At 42.2% G+C, this 21,209-nt stretch overlaps 2 protein-coding genes and 1 pseudogene across 2 annotated transcripts; 2 read left to right on the top strand and 1 right to left on the bottom strand.

Moving 5' to 3' along the window:
- The first annotated feature begins 2,536 nt into the window (after positions 1 to 2,536).
- Positions 2,537 to 3,586, top strand: LOC103677168 (olfactory receptor 10H4-like). The gene has a single exon (XM_008706407.1). The coding sequence runs from the start codon at positions 2,558 to 2,560 to the stop codon at positions 3,584 to 3,586; it is 1,029 nt and encodes a 342-aa protein (XP_008704629.1). The 5' UTR covers positions 2,537 to 2,557.
- Positions 3,587 to 10,456: 6,870 nt separating this feature from the next.
- LOC103677193 lies at positions 10,457 to 15,163 on the bottom strand (annotated as a pseudogene).
- A 4,257-nt stretch (positions 15,164 to 19,420) lies between these two features.
- On the top strand, positions 19,421 to 20,182 carry LOC103677194 (olfactory receptor 10H3-like). The gene has a single exon (XM_008706433.2). The coding sequence runs from the start codon at positions 19,442 to 19,444 to the stop codon at positions 20,180 to 20,182; it is 741 nt and encodes a 246-aa protein (XP_008704655.2). The 5' UTR covers positions 19,421 to 19,441.
- The last annotated feature ends 1,027 nt before the right edge of the window (positions 20,183 to 21,209 follow it).

Below are 21,209 nucleotides of genomic sequence, written 5' to 3' on the forward strand. Positions count from 1 at the left end.
GGGAATGCTGCTATACACATCGGAGTGCATGTATCCCTTTGAATCAGTATTTCTGTGTTCTTTGGGTAAATATGTAGTAGTGCAATTGGTGGATATAGGGTAGTTCCATTTTTAACTTTTTGAGGAATCTCCATACTGTATTCCAGAGTGGCAACCCCAGTTCGCCTTCCCACCAACAGTGTAAAAGTGTTCCCCTTTCTCCATATCACCTTAATATTTGTGATTTTGAGCTTTGGTTAAGAAGTCCTTCTTCACTCTGAGATCCCAAGCCTTCTCCTATTAACTTTATATTTCATTTTATGTGTGAAATCTATCTACCTTGGGTTGGTCTTACACAGGAATTCAGATTTGCGCAGATTCAAAAAATGACCATCTTTCCCACCACAAACCAGTAAACAATCCATTCTTTCTGTTTGACTTGTGCTCCCACCTTTATCACCTATTGGGTTTAGTGTCAGGCAAGGATAGTTTCCGAGATAGCCAAACAGCGTCATTCCATGTATCACACATATCATGCACGTCCTTTCCATTGTCACACTTTTTTAAATGATTGCAAGCCTATACTGACTTGCAACACGGGGAGGGATACCTCTTTTTTTTAATGTTTTTTATTATATTATGTTAGTGGGATATCTCTTATCTCTCTTGTATACTCCATTTTTAGAAGACCAGTACAGTTTCTCACTGACTTTATTTTTCAGAAAGAGGTTTAAGATAGTACTTAAATTTAACTTCTTAAGTTGTAAATGCTGTTGTACTGAATATAATTTGGGGAGGAACTGACATAATTGGTATATTAGCTCAATCCATCCAAGAGAGCACATTGGTTTCTGTATTTTCCAAGTACCCAGACCATCTTCTACATATCTATCCGTGGTTAAAATCTCTGTCCTTGGAGATATTGCACGTGCTTGGTTAATTCCTAGATATTCTATATTCTAAACCCAAGGCTTTCAAAGTGTGATATGAGGATCCCCAGTGTCCTGGAGACCCTTTTGGGGGGCCATCAGGTCCTCACTTTTCCAATGAAGGTGAGGATGTATTTTTGTCTTATGCCTCAACTAAAATCACATATTGCCCCAGGCTGAATGAAGAAGGAGATACAAGCATCATCTTGTCTTCCGTCCAGCCAATATTGGCCAAATTGGCAAAAATGTAAAACAAAGGTACACTTCTCACTACCTGAGTTTTTTTAATTTAATAATTTATTATGTTATGTTAATTACCATACAGTATATCCTTAGTTTTTGATGTAGTGTTCCATTATTCATTTTTTTGCATATAACACCCAGTGCACCATGCAATATGTGCCCTCCTTTTTTTTTTTTAAGATTTTTCACTTATTTATTTGACAGAGATAGCCAGCCAGCGAGAGAGGGAACACAAGCTGGGGGAGTGGGAGAGGAAGAAGCAGGCTCCCAGTGGAGGAGCCCGATGTGGGACTCGATCCCAGAACGCCGGGATCACGCCCTGAGCCGAAGGCAGCCACCTAACGACTGCGCTACCCAGGTGCCCCAATATGTGCCCTCCTTAACACCCATCATTGGCCTATCCCAGTCCCCCACCCTCTCCCCTCTGAAGCCCTCTACATGAGTTTTTAAAAATGCAGTTACTTTCCTAAAGTGTTCCTTATATTAACATCAGTTGATTATTCCTTTAGGTTGAATCAAAGGTTGATTATTGTTCTTTTACATGAGTTAATAAATAAATGTTTTCAAAGAATCGCAGTTTTAATTACTAATATGGTAAGAATGGAGAGTTATCACTCCCTCAAAATAAGGCCCTCTAGGAGACTCAATAGGTTTCTAGTGTAAAGAAATCCTGAGGCCAAAATGTATGAGCACTGTCTTATATTGGTTTGTGTCACTATTGGTAATGTTATTTTATGTTTTCCTTAAATTCTATCTTTAACATGATGATTATGGGTGTAATTCCACGGGAAATACTGTGCGTTTGGGAAGTTGATCTAGTCTTCTGCAACTTGTGTTCTGGCTTTGTTCAAATATATTCCACCTTCATTCTTTTACCTTTTAGGTAGATGATCACGTCTCTTCCCTTCTGATCCTGATATTCCTTCTTTCTATATCTTTCCGCAAGCACCGCTCCAGGCTTTCAGTTCCCTGCTAATGAGCAGCACAGACAGTGAGTACCCTTGCCTTGTTCCGGATTCTAAAACAATGCACCCCTAGTTTCCCCCTTCATGTAATATTTGCTAGTTTTGCGGTATCTATTCTTCTTTAGTTAAGTCCTAGTCGATTTCATGTTGAGAAGAAGCTTTTTAAAACTTTTTATATGTGCATTATCTTGTATATATAAAATAATGCAAAGTTATATATCAATTAAAAATCAATTTTAATATGGAACACTACTTCAAAAACTAATGATGTACTATATGGTGACTAACATAACATAATAAAATATTTTTTAAAAATCAATTTAAAATATCATAAATAAGAATTGAAACTTAGTAATCCAAGTCTACTGCCTACGTTGATATAATTATATGACATTTCCTTTTTAGTTTTTTCATGTGACTAATCACGTGATAGGTTTTCTGATGCTGAATTATGCTTCTCCCTCATGGAATAAACCATGTACCTTTGTTCCCTTTCTGGTATCACCAGATGCAGCATCTGTGGTTGGTCAGAACTATAGCATGGTGTCTGAATTCATCCTTGTGGGCTTCTCCAACTTCCCCCCACATCTCCTGCCTGTCTTCTTCCTGCTGTTCCTGCTCATGTATCTGTTCACGCTGCTGGGGAACCTGATCATCATGGCCACTGTCTGGAGTGAGCACAGCCTGCACACGCCCATGTACTTCTTCCTGTGCGCCCTCTCCATCTCTGAGATCCTCTATACCTTCTCCATCACCCCACGCCTGCTGACTGACCTGCTCTCCACCCATCACACCATCACCTTTGTGGCCTGTGCCAGCCAGATGTTCTTCTCCTTCACATGCGGTTTCACACACTCCATCCTACTCACTGTCATGGGCTATGACCGCTACGTGGCCATCACCCACCCCCTGACGTACAACGTGCTTATGAGCACCCGCTCCTGTGCCCGTCTAGTGTCCTGGTCCTGGGCTGGTGGCTCAGTCATGGGGATGATGGTGACCCTGATAGTTTTTCATCTCACCTTCTGTGGATCTAACGTGATACATCATTTTGGCTGCCATGCCCTTTCCCTCCTAAAGTTGGCCTGTGGGAAGGAGACATCCTCTGCCACCTTGGGTGTGATCCTGGTATGTGTCACTGTTCTGATGGGATGTTCATTCCTCATTGTCCTCTCCTATATCTTCATTGTGGCTGCCATACTGAAGATCCCCTCAGCCGAGGGCAGGCACAAGACCTTCTCCACATGTGTGTCCCACCTCACTGTGGTCATTGTGCACCAAGGTTTTGCCTCCGTTATCTACCTCAAGCCCAAGGGCCCCCATTCTATGGACAGTAGCACTCTGATGGCCACCACCTATACAGTCTTCACTCCCTTTCTCAGCCCGATCATTTTCAGCCTCAGGAATAAGGAGCTCAAGAATGCCATAAAGAAAAGCTTCCAGAGAAAATTCAGTCCCCTAAGCTCCTGAAGACCCATTTGGTGGTGAGGCAATATGATGGCATGGCTGAAAATAATAACAACTCTCTCCATAGGACTGTTGTAGGAACTCCGTATATGAAAATACTGAATAGGTATTGTTGGATGCACCCATAGGTAACAGAGCAGGATAGGTACTTGTTTTTCCCCAATTTGTTTGCTGCCTCTGGCATAGACTCTATGTCTTACTTTGACCCTGTGTGATGAATTCCATCCCGTTACCTCTGTCTAAGAGTTTGTTATCTCCCTATGGGCTGGTGGGAGACATCACATGGATGTGTCTGGGCACTGATGCCAATGGTTTTTCTTGAATGGACAAGTTAGGGAGGACCTTTCCTCCTCCACCATCAGGAAAAACAGAAATGAGCATAATAATAAATGCCACCAGCATCAAGGTTTTTCTTAACAGGCACTCTGTCCAGTGTTGTCCAAGTATTATCTTTTAATTATAAGATACGTAGAAAAGAACATAAACTATTTGTCTCCAAGGAGATGGTTGACTGACTCCTCAATGTCTTTGAAGGGCAGAGACCCTCAGGAGGTTTCTGTGTTGATCTGAGTTTAGTAAAGTATGTTCGAATGTGAAGTGGAGAAAGAGAAAGAGACAGCGAGGCAGAGACAGACAAAGGGGAGAGGGTTCAGAGCTTAGGTAAGACCATACAGAATGTTAAAGTGGGTTGTTATCTGACATCTTATTGAAGTTCTTTCCCCTTTTCCCCCACATTACTTTCTGTGAAACAGCAAGTTCTCATGCCTGTGTTTCCTCGAGTCTATCTCGGGTTGTGTTGTAGGCACAATGCTATGCCAAGATGGCACGAAGAGAGGTCAGGATATGGGTACTCCAAATATGCAGATGAGAAATGTTGGTGCAGGTCATACAACACCTGAATGAAGGAGTCACGTGGAGGTCTGTCTGACTCCCATCCTAGGGTTTGAGAAGCATATATCTGAGGATCCAGGGAGAGGGCCTTCCATTGGTGTAAATTCTTACTCAAAGCTGTGGCCCGATATTGGGCTTTGCAGGCAGAAGATGTTTTATAATCATAAATGTAAGAACGCCTACCACATATGAGTGCCTGTTCCTTGCCAAATGTTGTGGGAAGAGTTTCCTGTGCATTCACTCTTCTAAGTCTCAAAATAAATTATTATTTCTGCACGCTTAGAGATGACCCACATCTATTACTATTCCCGTTTTTGAAATACAGGAGAAATCAGAGAGGGAGATGGACCATGAGAGACCATGGACCCTCGGAAACAAACAGGATTTCAGAGGGGAGGGGTGAGGGGATGGGTAATGGGGTGATGGGTATTAAGGAGGGCATGTGTTGTGATGAGCACTTGGTGTTAAATGCAATTAATGAATCATTGAACACAACATAAAAACTAAAGATGTACCATACAGTGGCTAACTGACCATAATAAAAAAGAAAGAAAGAAATTCCAAAGACTTTAGAAATTGTTGTCATATTGTGAGAAAGTAAACTTTAAAGAGAAACCCATAATTCTGATTGGTTGTCTCTATAATTCCTTGCCTTAGTGTTAGTATTAAAATTGAAAGACTGCTGTTTCTAAACAATATAAATACATTCAAAATCGCTCTGTTAAATCAGAGGAGGACCATCAGGACTTTCTTCTTTTCCCTCATGCACATTGCAAAAATAAAAGCCTTCAATACTGAAAAAAAGAATATCCAATGGAAAAAAGACAGTCTCTCCAACAAATGGTGTTGGTAAAATTGGACAGCCACATGCAGAAGAATGAAACTGGACCATTTTCTTACAGCATACACAGAAATAGACTCAAACTGGATAAAGGACCTAATAGGAGACAGGAATCCATCAAAATCCTGTGGAGAAAACAGGCAGCAATGTCTGTGACCTGGGTCACAGCAACTTCTTGCTAGACACATCTCCAAAGGCAAGGGAAACAAAAGTAAAAATGAACTAGTGGGACTACATCAAAAACTAATAATGTACTGTATGATGACTAACGTAACATAATTTTTTTAAAAAAGCCAAAAAGCTTTTGCTCAGCAATGGAAACAGTCAACAAAACCAAAAGACAAACAACAGAATGGGAAAAGATATTTGCATATGACATATCAGATAAAGGGCTAGTACCCAAAATCTATAAAGAAATTATCAAACTCAACACCAAAAGAACAAAAATCCAATCAAGAAATGGCCAGAGAACATGAACAGATATTTCTCCAAGGAAGACATCCAAATGGCCAAGAGACATATGAAGAAATGCTCAACATCATGCAGCATCAGGGAAATACAAATCAAAATCACAATGAGATAGAATGTCACACAGCCAGAATGCCTAAAACTAACAAATCAGGAAATGACAGATGTTGGCGAGGATGTGGAGAAAGGGGAACCCTCTTACATTGTTGGTGGGAATGCAAGCTGTTGCAGCCACTCTGGAAAACAGTATGGAAGTTCCACAAAAAGTTAAAAATAGAGCTACCTTATGATCCAGCAAATGCACTACTAGGTATTTATCCAATGGATATAAACATAGTGATTTGAAGGGGCAGCTGCATGCCAATGTTGGTAGCAGCAATGTCCATGATAGCCAAAGTATGGAAACAGCCCAGATATCCATCAACAGATGAATGGATAAAAGAGATGTGAGTATATATATATATATATATATATATATATATATACACAATAGAGAAAGACAATTATCATATGATTTCATTCATACTTGGAATTTAAGAAGCAAAATGGAGAAACTTAGGGGAAAGGAGGAAAAAATAAAACAAGACGAAATCAGAGCAGGAAACAAACCATAAGAGACTCTTTATGACAGGAAACAAACTGAGGGATTTTGGAGGAGAGGGAAGGGGAGTGAGGGGATGTGTAGTAACTGGGTGATGGGCATTAAGGAGGGCACGTGGTGTCATGAGCAGGGGACATTATATAAGACTGAAGAATCACTGTACTCAACCTCTGAAACTAATAAAACACTATATGTTTTAAAAAATACAGAAAATGCCAGTCTGAGAGATGATTTTTCCCCAGTCACACTGCCCTGAAGTGGTGAGGCAGGAATCCATTACATTCTGCATGTGAGCTCCGTTAGTGATCAGGAATACAACTCTCTCAGTGCCTGCAGAAAGATGTGTTGTCCTGACTGGGAGAGGAAAGCTGTCATTAGAAGGAATAGACACCTTTCAGGAAAGCAAACAAGTGCAGCTCCAGGCACACACTCCCCTTTCACACAGCAAGAGAGAAACACTGACTCCAGAACAGCTACTGAGACACTTTGTCACATCAACACTGACAATGAGACCCTGGGGTTCCATTTCATTGTTTTACAATTATTGATGTTAATGACTAATGCCACCTAAGATGTCCTTATCCAGAGCCTATGACTATGTTCCCTTACCCAGGGCAGATGAGATGCAGTTAAGGATCTGAGACAGAGGGATTGCCCTGGGTCATCCAGATGGGCCTGCTACAATTGCATGTGTCCTTCTAAAAGGGGGCAGGAGGCGTCAGACAGACAGAGAAGTATGGGCTGTGACACTGGAACGGGAAACTTGAGCCAAGGAATGCCTGCTGCCTCTGGAAGCTGGGAAAGAAGGAGACAGATTCCCCCCGGATCCCCTGAAGGACACAGCCCTGCTCACACCTTGACTCACACCTGGTGACCCTGAAATTGGCTTCTGGCCTCCAGCATAGAGGATAGATGTGTGTGGTTTTAAGTCACTAGGTTTATGTGCTTGTTACAGCGGCCCTAGAAAACTGACTTGTTTTCTTTATACTTCAAGGCATCCTGTCATTCTATCTGATTTGGTTTCATGATAAAATGAGTTTCAAGCCAGATCCTTAGGCCATTCTTCTCTATGGAGAAAACTTAGGGCATTCATATCACTCATGAGATGGGCTGAGTATCCTTAGAAGTCCATCAGCAAAGGTGAAGGAGTCCTGATAGCCCAGCTGCAGGATTTGCTCATTGGCAGCAAGGCCCTTGGGGTGTGTTGTGAGGACACACGTAACCATGTAGCTATAGGGTACCCAGCCCAAGGTCTGTGGTCTACACCCAATGAACTCAGCAGAATAGGAAGTGGAGGACACCAGGAAATTTCTCTGTGCTCATTGTGGACTGTGTGAGCTCAGAAGAGATGCTAAAACTCCTGTGTGATGGGGCATCTGCCTTACAATAAGGATACATAAACATGTACATCAGCAGAGAGGACACTGAGTTGCAGGGGCTGACCTGGTGGAAATACTTACAGAGAGGAAAGACACTCAGGGATCTGGAGGTCTGGACTGATCTCTTTAGATGGAAATGTGACATTTTTACAAGGCTTCTTTTTCTCTTCAGAATGTATATTAGTCAGGGTTCCATGGAGATAGAGAAAAACTAGGATGGATGTGTATATAAACATCCTATATGTCATGACCTTATTGAGCTGCATCCATCTGGTGAATGCCTCTCTGCTGGTTGTCACTTGAAAGTGGACACAGCAGGAAAGAGTCCCCTTCCTTGGGACTCTATTTCTCTTCACACTGTCTCCCCCTAAGTAGACTGAAGTGAACAAATGCAAAAGGGGCCATCATCCATGAGCAAATGGAATTCCACCAAAAAACCTTGTTGTTCAGGGCCGGCAATCAAACCAACCAGGAGAGAAGAGATGCAGGTGGTATTTCCAATGTGCTGTTGCCAATACCTCTGACTCCAGCCAGTCTTACTCAGGAAGCTTCATAATGTAGCAAAGCAGTATCTAGCTCCCCTGTTCCCATGTCCTGGAATAAATCTTTTATTAAAATTCTGCTTTTTAACAGCTTTGTCAAAGATTAGTTGACCATAGAGTTGAGGGTCCATTTCTGGACTCTGTATACTGTTCCATTGGTCTACATGTCTGCTTTTGTGCCAGTACCATGCTGTCTTAGTGATCACAGCTTTGAATAAAAGACAGTCTCTTCAATACATGGTGCTGGGAAAATTGGACAGATATATGCAAAAGAATGAAATCTGACCACTCTCTCACACTGTACACAAAGATAAACTCCAAATGGATGAAAGACCTCAATGTGAGACAGGAATCCATCAAAATCATAGAGGAGAACATAGGCTACAACCTCTTCGACATTAGCCACAGCAACTTCTTTCATGACACGTCTCCAAAGGCAAGGGAAACAAAAGAGAAAATGATGTAAAGTTCGATGATTCATTAGTTGTGTATAACACCCAGTGCACCATGCAATATGTGCCCTCCTTACTACCCATCACCACACTATCCCATTCCCCCATTCCCCTCCCCTCTGAAGCCCTCAGTTTGTTTACATCAGAAACCAGGGATGTACTGTATGGTGACTAACATAATATAATAAAAAAATTTTTTTTTAAAAGAGAAAATGAACTTGTGGGACTTCATCAAGATAAAAAACTTCTGCACAGCAAAGGAAACAGTCATCAAAACAAAGAGTCAACCCACGGAATGGGAGAAGATATTTGCAAATGACACTACAGATAAAAGGCCGGTATCCAAGATGTATAAAGAACTTCTCAAACTCAATACACGAGAAACAAATAATCAAATCAAAAAATGGGCAGAAGATATGAACAGACACTTTTCCAATGAAGGCATTCAAATGGCTAACAGACACATGAAAAAATGTTCAACATCATTAGCCATCAGGGAAATTCAAATCAAAGCCACATTGAGATAACACCTTCCACCAGTCAGAATGGCAAAAATTGACCAGGCAAGAAACAACAAATGTTGGAGAGGATGTGGAGAGAGGGGAATCCTCTTACACTGTTGGTGAGAATGCAAGCTGGTACAGCCACTTGGGAAAACAGTGTGGAGGTCCCTCAAAAAGTTAAAAATAGAGCTACTCTATGATCCAGCAACTGCACTCCTGGGTATTTACCCCAAAGATACAGACGTAGTGAGGAGAAAGGCCATATGCACCCCAATGTTCATAGCAGCCCTGTCCACAATAGCTAAACTGTGGAAGGAGCCGAGATGCCCTTCAACAGATGAATGGATAAAGAAAATGTGGTCCATATATACAATGGACTAAGAGCCATCAGAAAGAACAATTACCCAACATTTGCATCAACATGGATGGGACTGGAGGAGATTATGCTAAGTGAAATAAGTTAAGCAGAGAAAGACAATTATCATATGGTTTCACTTATTTGTGGAACATAAGAATAGCAGGGAAATTGTTAGGAGAAGGAAGGGGAAAATGGAGTGGGGGGAAGCAGAGGGCGAGATAAACTTGAGAGACTATGGACTCCAGGAAACAATCTGAGTGTTTTAGAAGGGAAGGGGTGGGGGGATAGTCTAGTCCGGTGATGGGTATTAAGGAGGGCACATATTGCATGGAGCACTGGGTGTTATACGCAAACAATGAATCACAGAACACTACATCAAAAGCTAATGATGTACTCTATGGTGACTAACATATCATAATAATAAAAAGAAAAGAAAAGAAAAGAAAAAGAAAAGGGTCAATGCTTTGGGCATTTATTATTATGCTTATTTTTGTTTATCTGTTTGGTGTAGAGAGGCAAGTCTTCTGTTGCTTGTGCATTCAAGAAGAACCCTGTGCGTCGGTGCCCAGACACACTCACATGATGCTGCCTTTTAGCCCTTAGGTAGGTAACACATTCTCCGATGAGGTAATGGAATGGACTTCATCACACAGGGTCAAGAGCAGGAGATCCCATGCAAGGGGGGCAAAAAAATTGGAGGAAAACAAATACCAAACATGCATCTATCACCTATGGATGTGTGTATTTTCATACACATGAAACCCTACAACAGTTTTATAGAGACAGATGTTATTATTCCTAGCCCTCCTGCATTATTTCCTTACCACCAAACTGACCATCAGGAGCTTAGGGGACTGAATTTTCTCTAGAAGCGTTCCATTATGGCATTCTTGAGCTCCTTATTCCTGAGACTGAAAATGATAAGGCTGAGAAAGAGGGTGAAGACTGTATACCGGTGGTCCCCAGAGTGTTACCAGCATAGAACGGGTTTGAGGTAGATAACGGAGACAAAACCATAGTGCACAATGACCACAGTGAGATGGAACACACATGTGGAGAAGGTCTTGTGCCTGTCCTATTCAGAGGGGATCCTCAATATGGCAGCCACAACAGAAACAGAGGAGAGGATGATGCGGAATAAACAGCCCATCAGAGCTGTGACACACACCGGGATCACACCCAAAGTGACAGAGGATGTCTACTTCCCACAGGACAACTTTAGGAGGGAAAGAACATGGTAGACAAAAATGGTGGATCACATTAGACCCACAGAAGGTGAGGTGAAAAACTATCAGGGTCACCATCATCCCCATGACAGAGACCACCCCAACACCCGGACAGGAGACGGCACAGTCATGGGGACTCATGAGCACATTGTACCTCAGGGAGTGGCAGATGGACACATAGCAGTGCAGTCATTGGCCATGATCATGAACAGAAATGAGTGCTATATGTCCTAACAGCCCTTTGCCCTCAATTATTCATTCGTAGAGTCAAGAAATGTTATTCAAGTCTTATTTTATATGGAAATATTCTAGGTGCTTGAATCCAGCAATGACGAAGGGCTAGGGCCATGCTCTGTCCTTTTCATGGTCCACCAAGAGAAGCTGTCATATAATCAAAGATGACAGCACAGAGTGGTCAGAGGATTGTTGGGGACAGACTAGGGGTCTGCAGAAGCTAAATGTGGGTCACAGACCCAGCCTGGATTCAGAGACTTTGAAATTGGTGGTGTCTATAGGGAGACCTGAAGGGTGAGTAGGTATGATTCAGGTGAGGCAGGGAGGTGGAAGAGGGGTTTCCAGACAGGGGGTCCAGCAAGCCCAAAGGCTCAGGGTGACAGAGGCATGGTGTATTTGGGAGAATGGTATGTTCAGTGCACCAGGGAGAGTTAGATGTCACTAGTGTGATTCTGGAATTGAAGGCAGACTGGGGAAGGGGCAAGAGCATGCAAGACCATGGTGTCCACCTGAGGAGTTTGTTCTAAGGGCAATGGGGACCCACAAATTTTTTTTTAATTTTTTATTACGTTATGTTAGTCACCATACACTGCATCATTAGTTTTTAATGTAGTGTTCCATGATTCATTGTTTGCGTATAAACCCAGTGCTCCATGCAATACGTGCCCTCCTTAATACCCATCACCGGACTAACCCAATCCCCCACCCCCGTCCCCTCTGAAACCCTCAGTTTGTTTCCCAGAGTCCATAGTCTCTCGTGGTTCATTCTTCCTTCTGTTTACTCCCGCTTCATTTTTCCCTTCTTTCTCCTACCTATCTCACTGCTATTCTTTATGTTCCATAAATGAGTGAACCATATGATAATTGTCTTTCTCTGCTTGACTTATTTCACTTAGCATAGTCTCCTCCAGTCCCGTCCATGTTGCTGCAAATATTGGGTAATTGTTCTTTCTGATGGCTGTGTAATAGTTCATTGTATATATAGACCTCATCTTCTTTATCCATTCATCTGTTGAAGGGCATCTCGGCTCCTTCCACAGTTTAGCTATTGTGGACAGTGCTGTTATGAACATTGGGGTGCATATGGCCTTTCTCCTCACTACGTCTGTATCTTTGGGGTAAATACCCAGGAGTGCAGTTGCTGGGTCATAGGGTAGCTCTATTTTTAACTTTTTGAGGGACCTCCACACTGTTTTCCCAAGTGGCTGTACCAGCTTGCATTCTCACCAACAGTGTAAGAGGATTCCCCTCTCTCCACATCCTCTCCAACATTTGTTGTTTCTTGCCTGGTCAATTTTTGCCATTCTGACTGGTGGAAGGTGTTATCTCAATGTGGCTTTGATTTGAATTTCCCTGATGGCTAATGATGTTGAACATTTTTTCATGTGTCTGTTAGCCATTTGAATGCCTTCATTGGAAAAGTGTCTGTTCATATCTTCTGCCCATTTTTTGATTTGATTATTTGTTTCTCGTGTATTGAGTTTGAGAAGTTCTTTATACATCTTGGATACCGGCCTTTTATCTGTAGTGTCATTTGCAAATATCTTCTCCCGTTCCGTGGGTTGCCTCTTTGTTTTGATGACTGTTTCCTTTGCTGTGCAGAAGTTTTTTATCTTGATGAAGTCCCACAAGTTCATTTTTTCTTTTGTTTCCCTTGCCTTTGGAGACATGTCATGAAAGAAGTTTCTGTGGCTGATGTCAAAGAGGTTACAGCCTATGTTCTCCTCTATGATTATGATGGATTCCTGTCTCACATTGAAATCTTTCATCCATTTGGAGTTTATCTTTGTGTATGGTGTGAGAGAGTGGTCAGGTTTCATTCTTTTGCATATAGCTGTCCAATTTTCCTAGCACAATTTATTGAAGAGACTGTCTTTTTTCCACTGGGTGTTTTTTCCAGCTTTGTCAAAGATTAGTTGACCATAAAGTCGAGGGTCATTTCTGGAGTCTCTATTCTGTTCCATTGGTTATGTGTTTGTTTTTGTGCCAGTACCATGCTGTATTGGTGATCACAGCTTTTTAGTATAGCTTGAAATCAGGCAACGTGATGCCCTAGCTTTGTTTTTCTTTTTCAACATTTCCTTGGTGATTCGGGGTTTTTTCTGATTCCACAAAAATTTTAGGATTGTTTCCCAAACAAAATACCATGACATTTTTCAAAGAGCTGGAATAAACAATCCATAAATGTTTTTTAAAGACAATTATCATATGGTTTCACTCATTTATGGAATATAAGAAGTAGGAAGATTGGTAGGAGAAGAAAGGGAAGAAGGAAGGGGGGGTAAACAGAAGGGGGGATGAACCATCAGAGACTATGGACTCTGGGAAACAAACTGAGGGCTTTAGAGGGGAGGGGGGTGGGGGATTGGGATAGGCCAGTGATGGGTATTAAGGAGGGCACGTATTGCCTGGTGCACTGGGTGTTATATGCAAGTAATGAATCATGGAACTTTACATCAAAAACTAGGGATGTACTATATGGTGATTAACATACATAATAAAAAATTATTTTAAAAAAATAGAAAATGAATCCCTTACATAATGCCAAAAATATAATAAAAAAATAAATACATAGAGGAAAGAGCTGTATTCCATTATGTGAATATATTCATGGATGTTTCCAGTCAAGACTTCCTATGAGAGTGTTCTTATGACATTTAGTACATGTCTTTTAGTGGATTAATACTTATGTGTTTTGTTGTGTCTATAGTTATGTGTGTAAATACCAACTCATAGGGAATACCTATGTTCATCTTGAATAAATACTGCCAAACACTTTTCCAAAGTGGTGGTACCACAGGTAGATTTCAAGCACAAGCAGAATGGTCAAATTCCTGTTTGTAGACACCCCCTCTGGCTGGTGTGAGGGAAGCAGCCTGCTGAGAGCAGGCGGTGTGGACAGTTGCAGAAAGAGATGAGAAGAGGGGTATGAGGGCATTCTGGATAGGGTGTAGTGGCAAACTGGGGTTGATTTCAGACAGATAATGGATAGTGTTGCTGATTGGATTGAGGGAGACAGGAAGTGAACTGTTGCTACTTCTAACACTCAAGACAGCAAATGTGTGAGTTCTTTCCACACCAACAACCAATTCTACAACTACCCAGACACCATCTTGGTGTCCTATAATTCTGTTCAATTCTGACACTAACTACCTGGGGATGCCAGTCACAAGTATTCACTGCCCCAGTTACCCACAGTTCTGTCTGATGTGGCTACAAAGGTGGGGGTTTCCACATTCCCCCATTTCCGTTGGACAATTTGTAGAATGACTCACAGAAATCAGGAAAATTCACACTTAACTCTTCTCAGTTTTTTATGAAAGAACAACTCAGGTACAGCCAAACAAAAGAGATGCATCCTGCAAGGTATAGAGGAAGGAGGGAGGAACTTCCATGCCCTCTCTGGACATGCCACCCTCTTAGAACCGCCATGTGTTCACCAGCTGGGAAGGTTTCTGAATCCCATTGTTTAGGGAGTCCTTATGGAGGTTTGGTTACACAGACATGATTGCTTAAATCCTTCATCCTTATTGAGTATGAATCTGTAGCACCTCTCCCCTCCCTGGAGGTTCCAAGTCTCTAATCACCCCTTGGTTGTTCTGGTGAGCAGCCCCCTTCCTAAAACTATCCAGGAGTCCCCAGCCACCACTCATCACCAAGCCACCATAACACTCCTGAGACAGGGGCCTAGAGGCTGTGTCTCAGGAACTGGACAAAGACCAAATGTGTTATTAGAGCCCAAGGATGCACACACTAAATGGATTCACTGGCTTGGATACCATGACAACAGAGATAGGGTAAATCGACCAAGAGGAGAAATGGGGCTATTCAGTTTGGGCAGAAGACACTGAACACTTCCATCAACCAAGAGAAACCATCCTGCAAGACTCAGCTCTAAATTACCCTTATTCTGGGAAGATTTCCAGCTACCCTGACCCCAGGGCAGAGCCCTGGATTCCCACTTTGGGCTGCTCCAGCTCCTACCTTCCTCTACCCTCCCCTGACAACAAGGATTTGAGGGCATCTAATACAGTACTGTGGCCCCAAGACTGCGAGCTGCTAGTTACCATCAGGGGCTGGACCATTTTTGTAGAAAGAGACAGCAGGGAGCCTTGGTTGTGTTGGAGTGTTGGAGGAAGGAGTAGAGGCAGCAGGTCCCGGAGGCCCTCTGATGATCCTCTTGACCTCTTCAGACCCTGAGGGCAGCCTTGCATGTTCGTGTCCCAGGGAGGCCCTGGGGAGCAGCCTGCTGGGAAACTGCAGCAGGGATGAAGTACACAGCATCAGTTCCAGAAACCCTGAGGTCTGGCCTCGCACCTGCCCCTGTGTGCCACTGACAGCCCCAGGCAGGAGAGCTTCTTCTGCCCTCCCTTGCTGCCTGCTTCCTGGGAGAGGCAGCCCAGACTGAGGGGGACCAGGTGGGACAGGGTAGGTGGCAATACTCAGACAGTTGTGGGGAGCAAGATCTAGACTGGGGATGGGGACAAGCCTGGGAGAAGGGTCATAAGACAAGCTCTTAGCCTTGGGCAGCTTCTGGGGGATCTTCTCACGTTGCCCACTTTGTGTCTTGTGGTTTAACCCAAACTACTGCCCTGTGCAGCTTCTAAGTTTGTATTCTTGTTTGGGGCTGATTTTGCCCCCGAACCCAAAATGTTTGTGGATACCTGGAGGCTCTTTTTTGTTGTCCCAGCTCATAGGGAGGGAGGGGACGCTACTGGCATCTGGTGGGTTGAGGTCAGGGTTGTTGCTAAAGGTTATTCAATCTGGTACTCTTGTGGTCCATTTGTTCCAGTTAGTGACCAATACAATTCCGTTATTATTAACTGAACTCATAGGTTACATTAGGGTTGGCTGTGTTACTCATTCTGTGGGTTTTCACAAATGAATAGTGACATGTATACACCCTTACTGCATGGTCCAGAATAATTTCAGGTGCTCTAATTTTAGTGTGCCCAAATGGAATTATGCTAGAGTGTTCATCTGCCTTTGCTTCATTCACTCAAGATCATTTAACAGGTTCCTTTACACTGCCTGTGTGTGCATTGAACCCCTACCTGGGGACCCAGTATTTGCTTCCAGTCCATGTAACCTGACCTCTTCCCAATTATGGTTACCAAGAAGGCTTGTTCATTTCCTCACTTCAAGCACTGGTACCTAAACATCCTCTGACGTGCTCCCTTCAAACAGGTGTGAGCCATCAATATAGGTGGTCAGGAGCACGTGTCCTGGTGCACAGAGTAGGTGAAGTCTGTGCTTCTCCAGTCTCGATTCTTACCAGCAGATCATGAGGATGCTTTCTGCCCAAACTTCAATTATCACTGGGCTCTTTCTAGTCTGGGTAAATGAATAAGTGTACAGTGAAAGTCCCTGGTGATTTTCCTCTCTCCTTTCCTGTCTTAAAACCATCCTTTTTGTGCCCGTGTAACTCCTTCTGTGAATTCTCTGCTCATATCCTTGGCTCATTTCTGCATTGAGGTTTCTCCTTCTGAATGTCACTGGTTCCTTATTTCTTCTAGATAGTATTTCCTGGTCAATTTTCAGCAATGCAAAGGCCCTTTTCCCAAATTCCACCTGCCTATTCATGGATCTTTGATATCCTTTGTTGAACAAAATCCTTGGGGAAACTTTCATGTCTGTTTCCTTTCCTGAGCAGTGAACATTTATCTCCAGAGAATGGCATCAGCACTTACAGAAGATACGCTCATGAAATTCAAATACTCATTTATACATAAAACACACATATACATATTTTGTGTATTTTCTAAGCTGTTAATTCAGTCCCGCTAGTTAACATATAGCATAATATTAGTTTTAGGTGTTTAATATACTAATTCAACACTTCCATACAACACCTGGTGCTCATCACAAGTGAAATCCTCAATCCCCATCACCTATTCCTCCCACCCCCCACCCCCTACCCTCTGGTAATCAACAGTTTTTTCTCTGTACTTAAGAGTCTCTTCCTTGGTTTGCCTCTCACTCTCTCTCTCTCTTTTTTCCCTTTGCTCTTTTGTTCGTTTCTTAAATTCCATACATGAGTGAAATCATATGGTATTGGTCTTTCTCTAACTGGCATATTTCACTTAGCATAACACTCTCTAGCTCCAACCATGTTGTCGCAAATGCCAAGATTTCATTCTTTTTGATGGCTGAGTAATATTCCATTGTGTGTATAATCCACATTTTCTTTACTCAACACTTGAGCTGTTTCCATAATTTGGCTATTGCAGGGAATGCTGCTATCACATCAGAGTGCATGTATCCCTTTGAATCAGTATTTCTGTGTTCTTTGGGTAAATATGTAGTAGTGCAATTGGTGGATATAGGGTAGTTCCATTTTTAACTTTTTGAGGAATCTCCATACTGTATTCCAGAGTGGCAGCACCAGTTTGCCTTCCCACCAACAGTGTAAAAGAGTTCCTCTTTCTCCATATCACCTTAATATTTGTGCTTTTGAGCTTTGGTTAAGAAGTCCTTCTTCACTCTGAGATCCCAAGCCTTCTCCTATTAACTTTATATTTCATTTTATGTGTGAAATCCATCTACCTTGGGTGTGATCTTAGCAGGAATTCAGATTTGCACCAACTCATAAAATGACCATTTTTCCCACCACAAACCAGTACACAGTCCATTTGTTCCGTTTGGCTTGTGCTCCCACCTTTATCACCTATTGGATTTAGAGTCAGGCAAGGGTATTTTCTTAGATAGCCAACCTGTGTGATTCCATGTATCACAAATATCATGTACGTCTGTTCCATTGTCACACTTTTTAAATGATTCCGAGTCTATAGTGAGTCTCAATATACAGAGGGATATCTCTATATCTCTTGTGTACTCCATTTTAAGAAGACCAGTACAGTGTACTCCATTTTAAGAAGACCAGTACACTGACTTTATTTTTCAGAAAGAAGTTTAAGATAGTTCTTAAATTTAACTTCTTAAATAATAAATGCAGTTGCACAGAATATAATTTGAGGAAGAACTGACATAATTGGTATATTAGCTCAATCCATCCAAGAGAGCACATTGGTTTCTGTATTTTCCATGTACCCAGATCATCTTCTATATATCTATACATGGTTAAAATCTCTGTCCTTGGAGATAGTGCATGTGCTTAGATAATTCCTAGATATTCTAAACCAGAGGATTTCAAAGTGTGATATGAGGATCCCCAGGGTCCTGGAGAGCCTTTTGGGGGGCCATCAGGTCCTCACTTTTCCAATGAAAGTGAGGATGTATTTTTGTCTTGTATTTCAGCTGAAACCATATATTGCCCCAGGGTGAATGAAGAAGCAGATGCAAGCATCATCTTGTCTTCCATCCAGCCAACATTGGCCAAAATGCAAAAATGTAAAACAAAGGCACACTACTCACTACATGAGTTTTTTTAAATGCAGTTACTTTCCTAAAGTGTTCCTTATATTAACATGAGTGGATTGTTCCTTTAGGTTGAATCAAAGGTTGATTATTGTTCTTTTCCATGGGTTAATAAATAAATATTTCCAAAGAATCGCAGTTTTAATTACTAATATGGTAAGAATGGAGAGTTATCACTCCCTCAAAATAAGGCCCTCTAAGAGACTCAATAGGTTTCTAGTGTAAAGAAATCCTGAGGCCAAAATGTATGAGCACTGTCTTATATTGGTTTGTGTCACTATTGGTAATGTTATTTTATGTTTTCCTTAAATTCTATCTTTAACGTGATGATTATGGGTGTAATTCCATGGGAAATACTGTGAGTTTGGGAAGTTGATCTAGTCTTCTGCAACTTGTGTTCTGGCTTGTCTCAAATATATTCCACCTTCATCCTTTTACTTTTTAGGTAGATGATCATGTCTCTTCCCTTCTGATCCTGATATTCCTTCTTTCTATATCTTTCCGCAAGCACCGCTCCAGGCTTTCAGTTCCCTGCTAATGAGCAGCACAGACAGTGAGTACCCTTGCCTTGTTCCGGATTCTAAAACAATGCACCCCTAGTTTCCCACTTCATGTAATATTTGCTAGTTTTGCAGTATCTATTCTTAGTTAGCTAAGGAACTCTTCGTCAATTTCCTGTTGAGAAGCTTTTTAAAGATCTCTAAGATATGTGCATTATCCTGTATATATAAAATAATACAATGCTACATATCAATTAAAAATCAATTTTAAAAATCATAAATAGGAATTGAAATTTAGCAATCCAGGACTACTGCCTAGGTTGATATAATTATATGACATTTCCTTTTTAGTTTATTCATATAACTAATCACATGATAGGTATTCTGATGCTGAATTCTGCTTCTCCATCATGGAATAAACCATATACCTTCATTCCCTTTCTGGCATCATCAGATGCAGCATCCGTGGTTGGTCAGAACTATAGCATGGTGTCTGAATTCATCATCGTGGGCTTCTCCAACTTCCCCCCACCACTCCTGCCCATTTTCTTCCTGCTGTTCCTGCTCATGTACCTGTTCACACTGCTGGGGAACCTGCTTATCATGGTCACTGTCAAGAGTGAGCGCAGCCTGCACACGCCCATGTACCTTTTCCTGTGTGCCCTGTCCATCTCCGAGATCCTTTACACCTTGGCCATCACACCACGTCTGCTGACTGACCTGCTCTCCACCCATCGCACCATCACTTTTGTGGCCTGTGCAAGCCAGATGTTCTTCTCCTTCACATTTGGCTTCACCCACTCCTTCCTGCTCACAGTCATGGGCTATGACCGCTATGCGGCCATCACCCATCCCCTGACGTACAACGTGCTTATGAGCACCAGCTCCTGTGCCCGTCTAGTGTCCTGGTCCTGGGCTGGTGGCTCAGTCATGGGGATGATGGTGACCCTGATAGTTTTTCACCTCACCTTCTGTGGGTCTAATGTGATACACCATTTTGGCTGCCATGCCCTTTCCCTCTTAAATTTGGCCTGTGGGAATGAGACAACCTCTGTCACCTTGGGTGTGATCCTGGTATGTGTCACAGTTCTGATGGGATGTTCATTCCTCATCGTCCTCTCCTATATCTTCATTGCAGCTGCCATATTGAAGATCCCCTCAGGCTACGTACTTGTTTTTCCCCAATTTGTTTGCTGCCTCTGGCATAGACTCTATATCTTACCTTGACCCTGTGTGATGAATTCCATCCCATTACCTCTGTCTAAGGGTGTGTCATCTCCCTATGGGTTGGTGGGAGACATCACATGGATGTGTGTGGGCATTGATGCCAATGGTTTCTCTTGAATGGACAAGTAAGGGAGGACCTTTCCTCCTCCACCACCAGGAAAAACAGAAATGAGCATAATAATAAATACCACCAGCATCGAGGCTTTTCTTAACAGGCACTCTGTCCAGTGTTGTCCAAGTATTATCTTTTAATTATAAGATATGTACAAAAGAACATAAACTATTTGTCTCCAAGGAGATGGTTGACTGACTTCTCAATGTCTTTGAAGGGCAGAGACCCTCAGGAGGTTTCTGTGTTGATCTGAGTTTAGTGAAGTATGTCCGAATGTGAAGTTTAGAAAGAGAAAGAGAGAGGCAGAGACAGACAAAGGGAAGAGGGTTCAGAGCTTAGGTAACTAACATACTATAATAAAAAAACATTAAAAAACATAGAGAATGTTAAAAGTGGGTTGTTATCTGACATCTTATTGAAGTTCTTTCCCCATTTCCCCCACATTACTTTCTGTGAAACAGCAAGTTCTCATGCCTGTGTTTCCTTGAGTCTATCTGGGGTTGTGTTGTAGGCAAAATGCTATGCCAAGTTGGCACGAAGAGAGGTCAGGATATGGGTACTCTGAATATGCAGATAAGAAATGTTGGTGCAGGTCATACAACACCTGAATGAAGGAGTCACGTGGAGGTCTGTCTGACTCCCATCCTAGGGTTTGAGAAGCATATATCTGAGGATCCAGGGAGAGGGCCTTCCATTGGTGTAAATTCTTACTCCAAGCTGTGGTCCGATATTTGGGCTGCTGGCGCAAGATGTTTTATAACTATAAATGTAAGAATGGCTACCACATATGAGCGCCTGTTCCTTGCCATATGTTGTGGGAAGAGTTTCCTGTGCATTCACTCTTCTAAGTCTCAAAATAAATTATTATTTCTGCACACTTAGAGATGACCCACATCTATTCCTATTCCCGTTTTT

Source organism: Ursus maritimus, unplaced genomic scaffold, assembly GCF_017311325.1.
Source record: "Ursus maritimus isolate PB19 unplaced genomic scaffold, ASM1731132v1 scaffold_14, whole genome shotgun sequence".
NCBI classification, from domain to species: Eukaryota; Metazoa; Chordata; class Mammalia; order Carnivora; family Ursidae; genus Ursus; species Ursus maritimus.

Coding starts and splice junctions, on each gene's coding strand:
- LOC103677168 (XM_008706407.1), top strand. CDS start 2,558: ATGCTGAATTATGCTTCTCCCTCATGGAATAAACCATGTACCTTTGTT.
- LOC103677194 (XM_008706433.2), top strand. CDS start 19,442: ATGGTGTCTGAATTCATCATCGTGGGCTTCTCCAACTTCCCCCCACCA.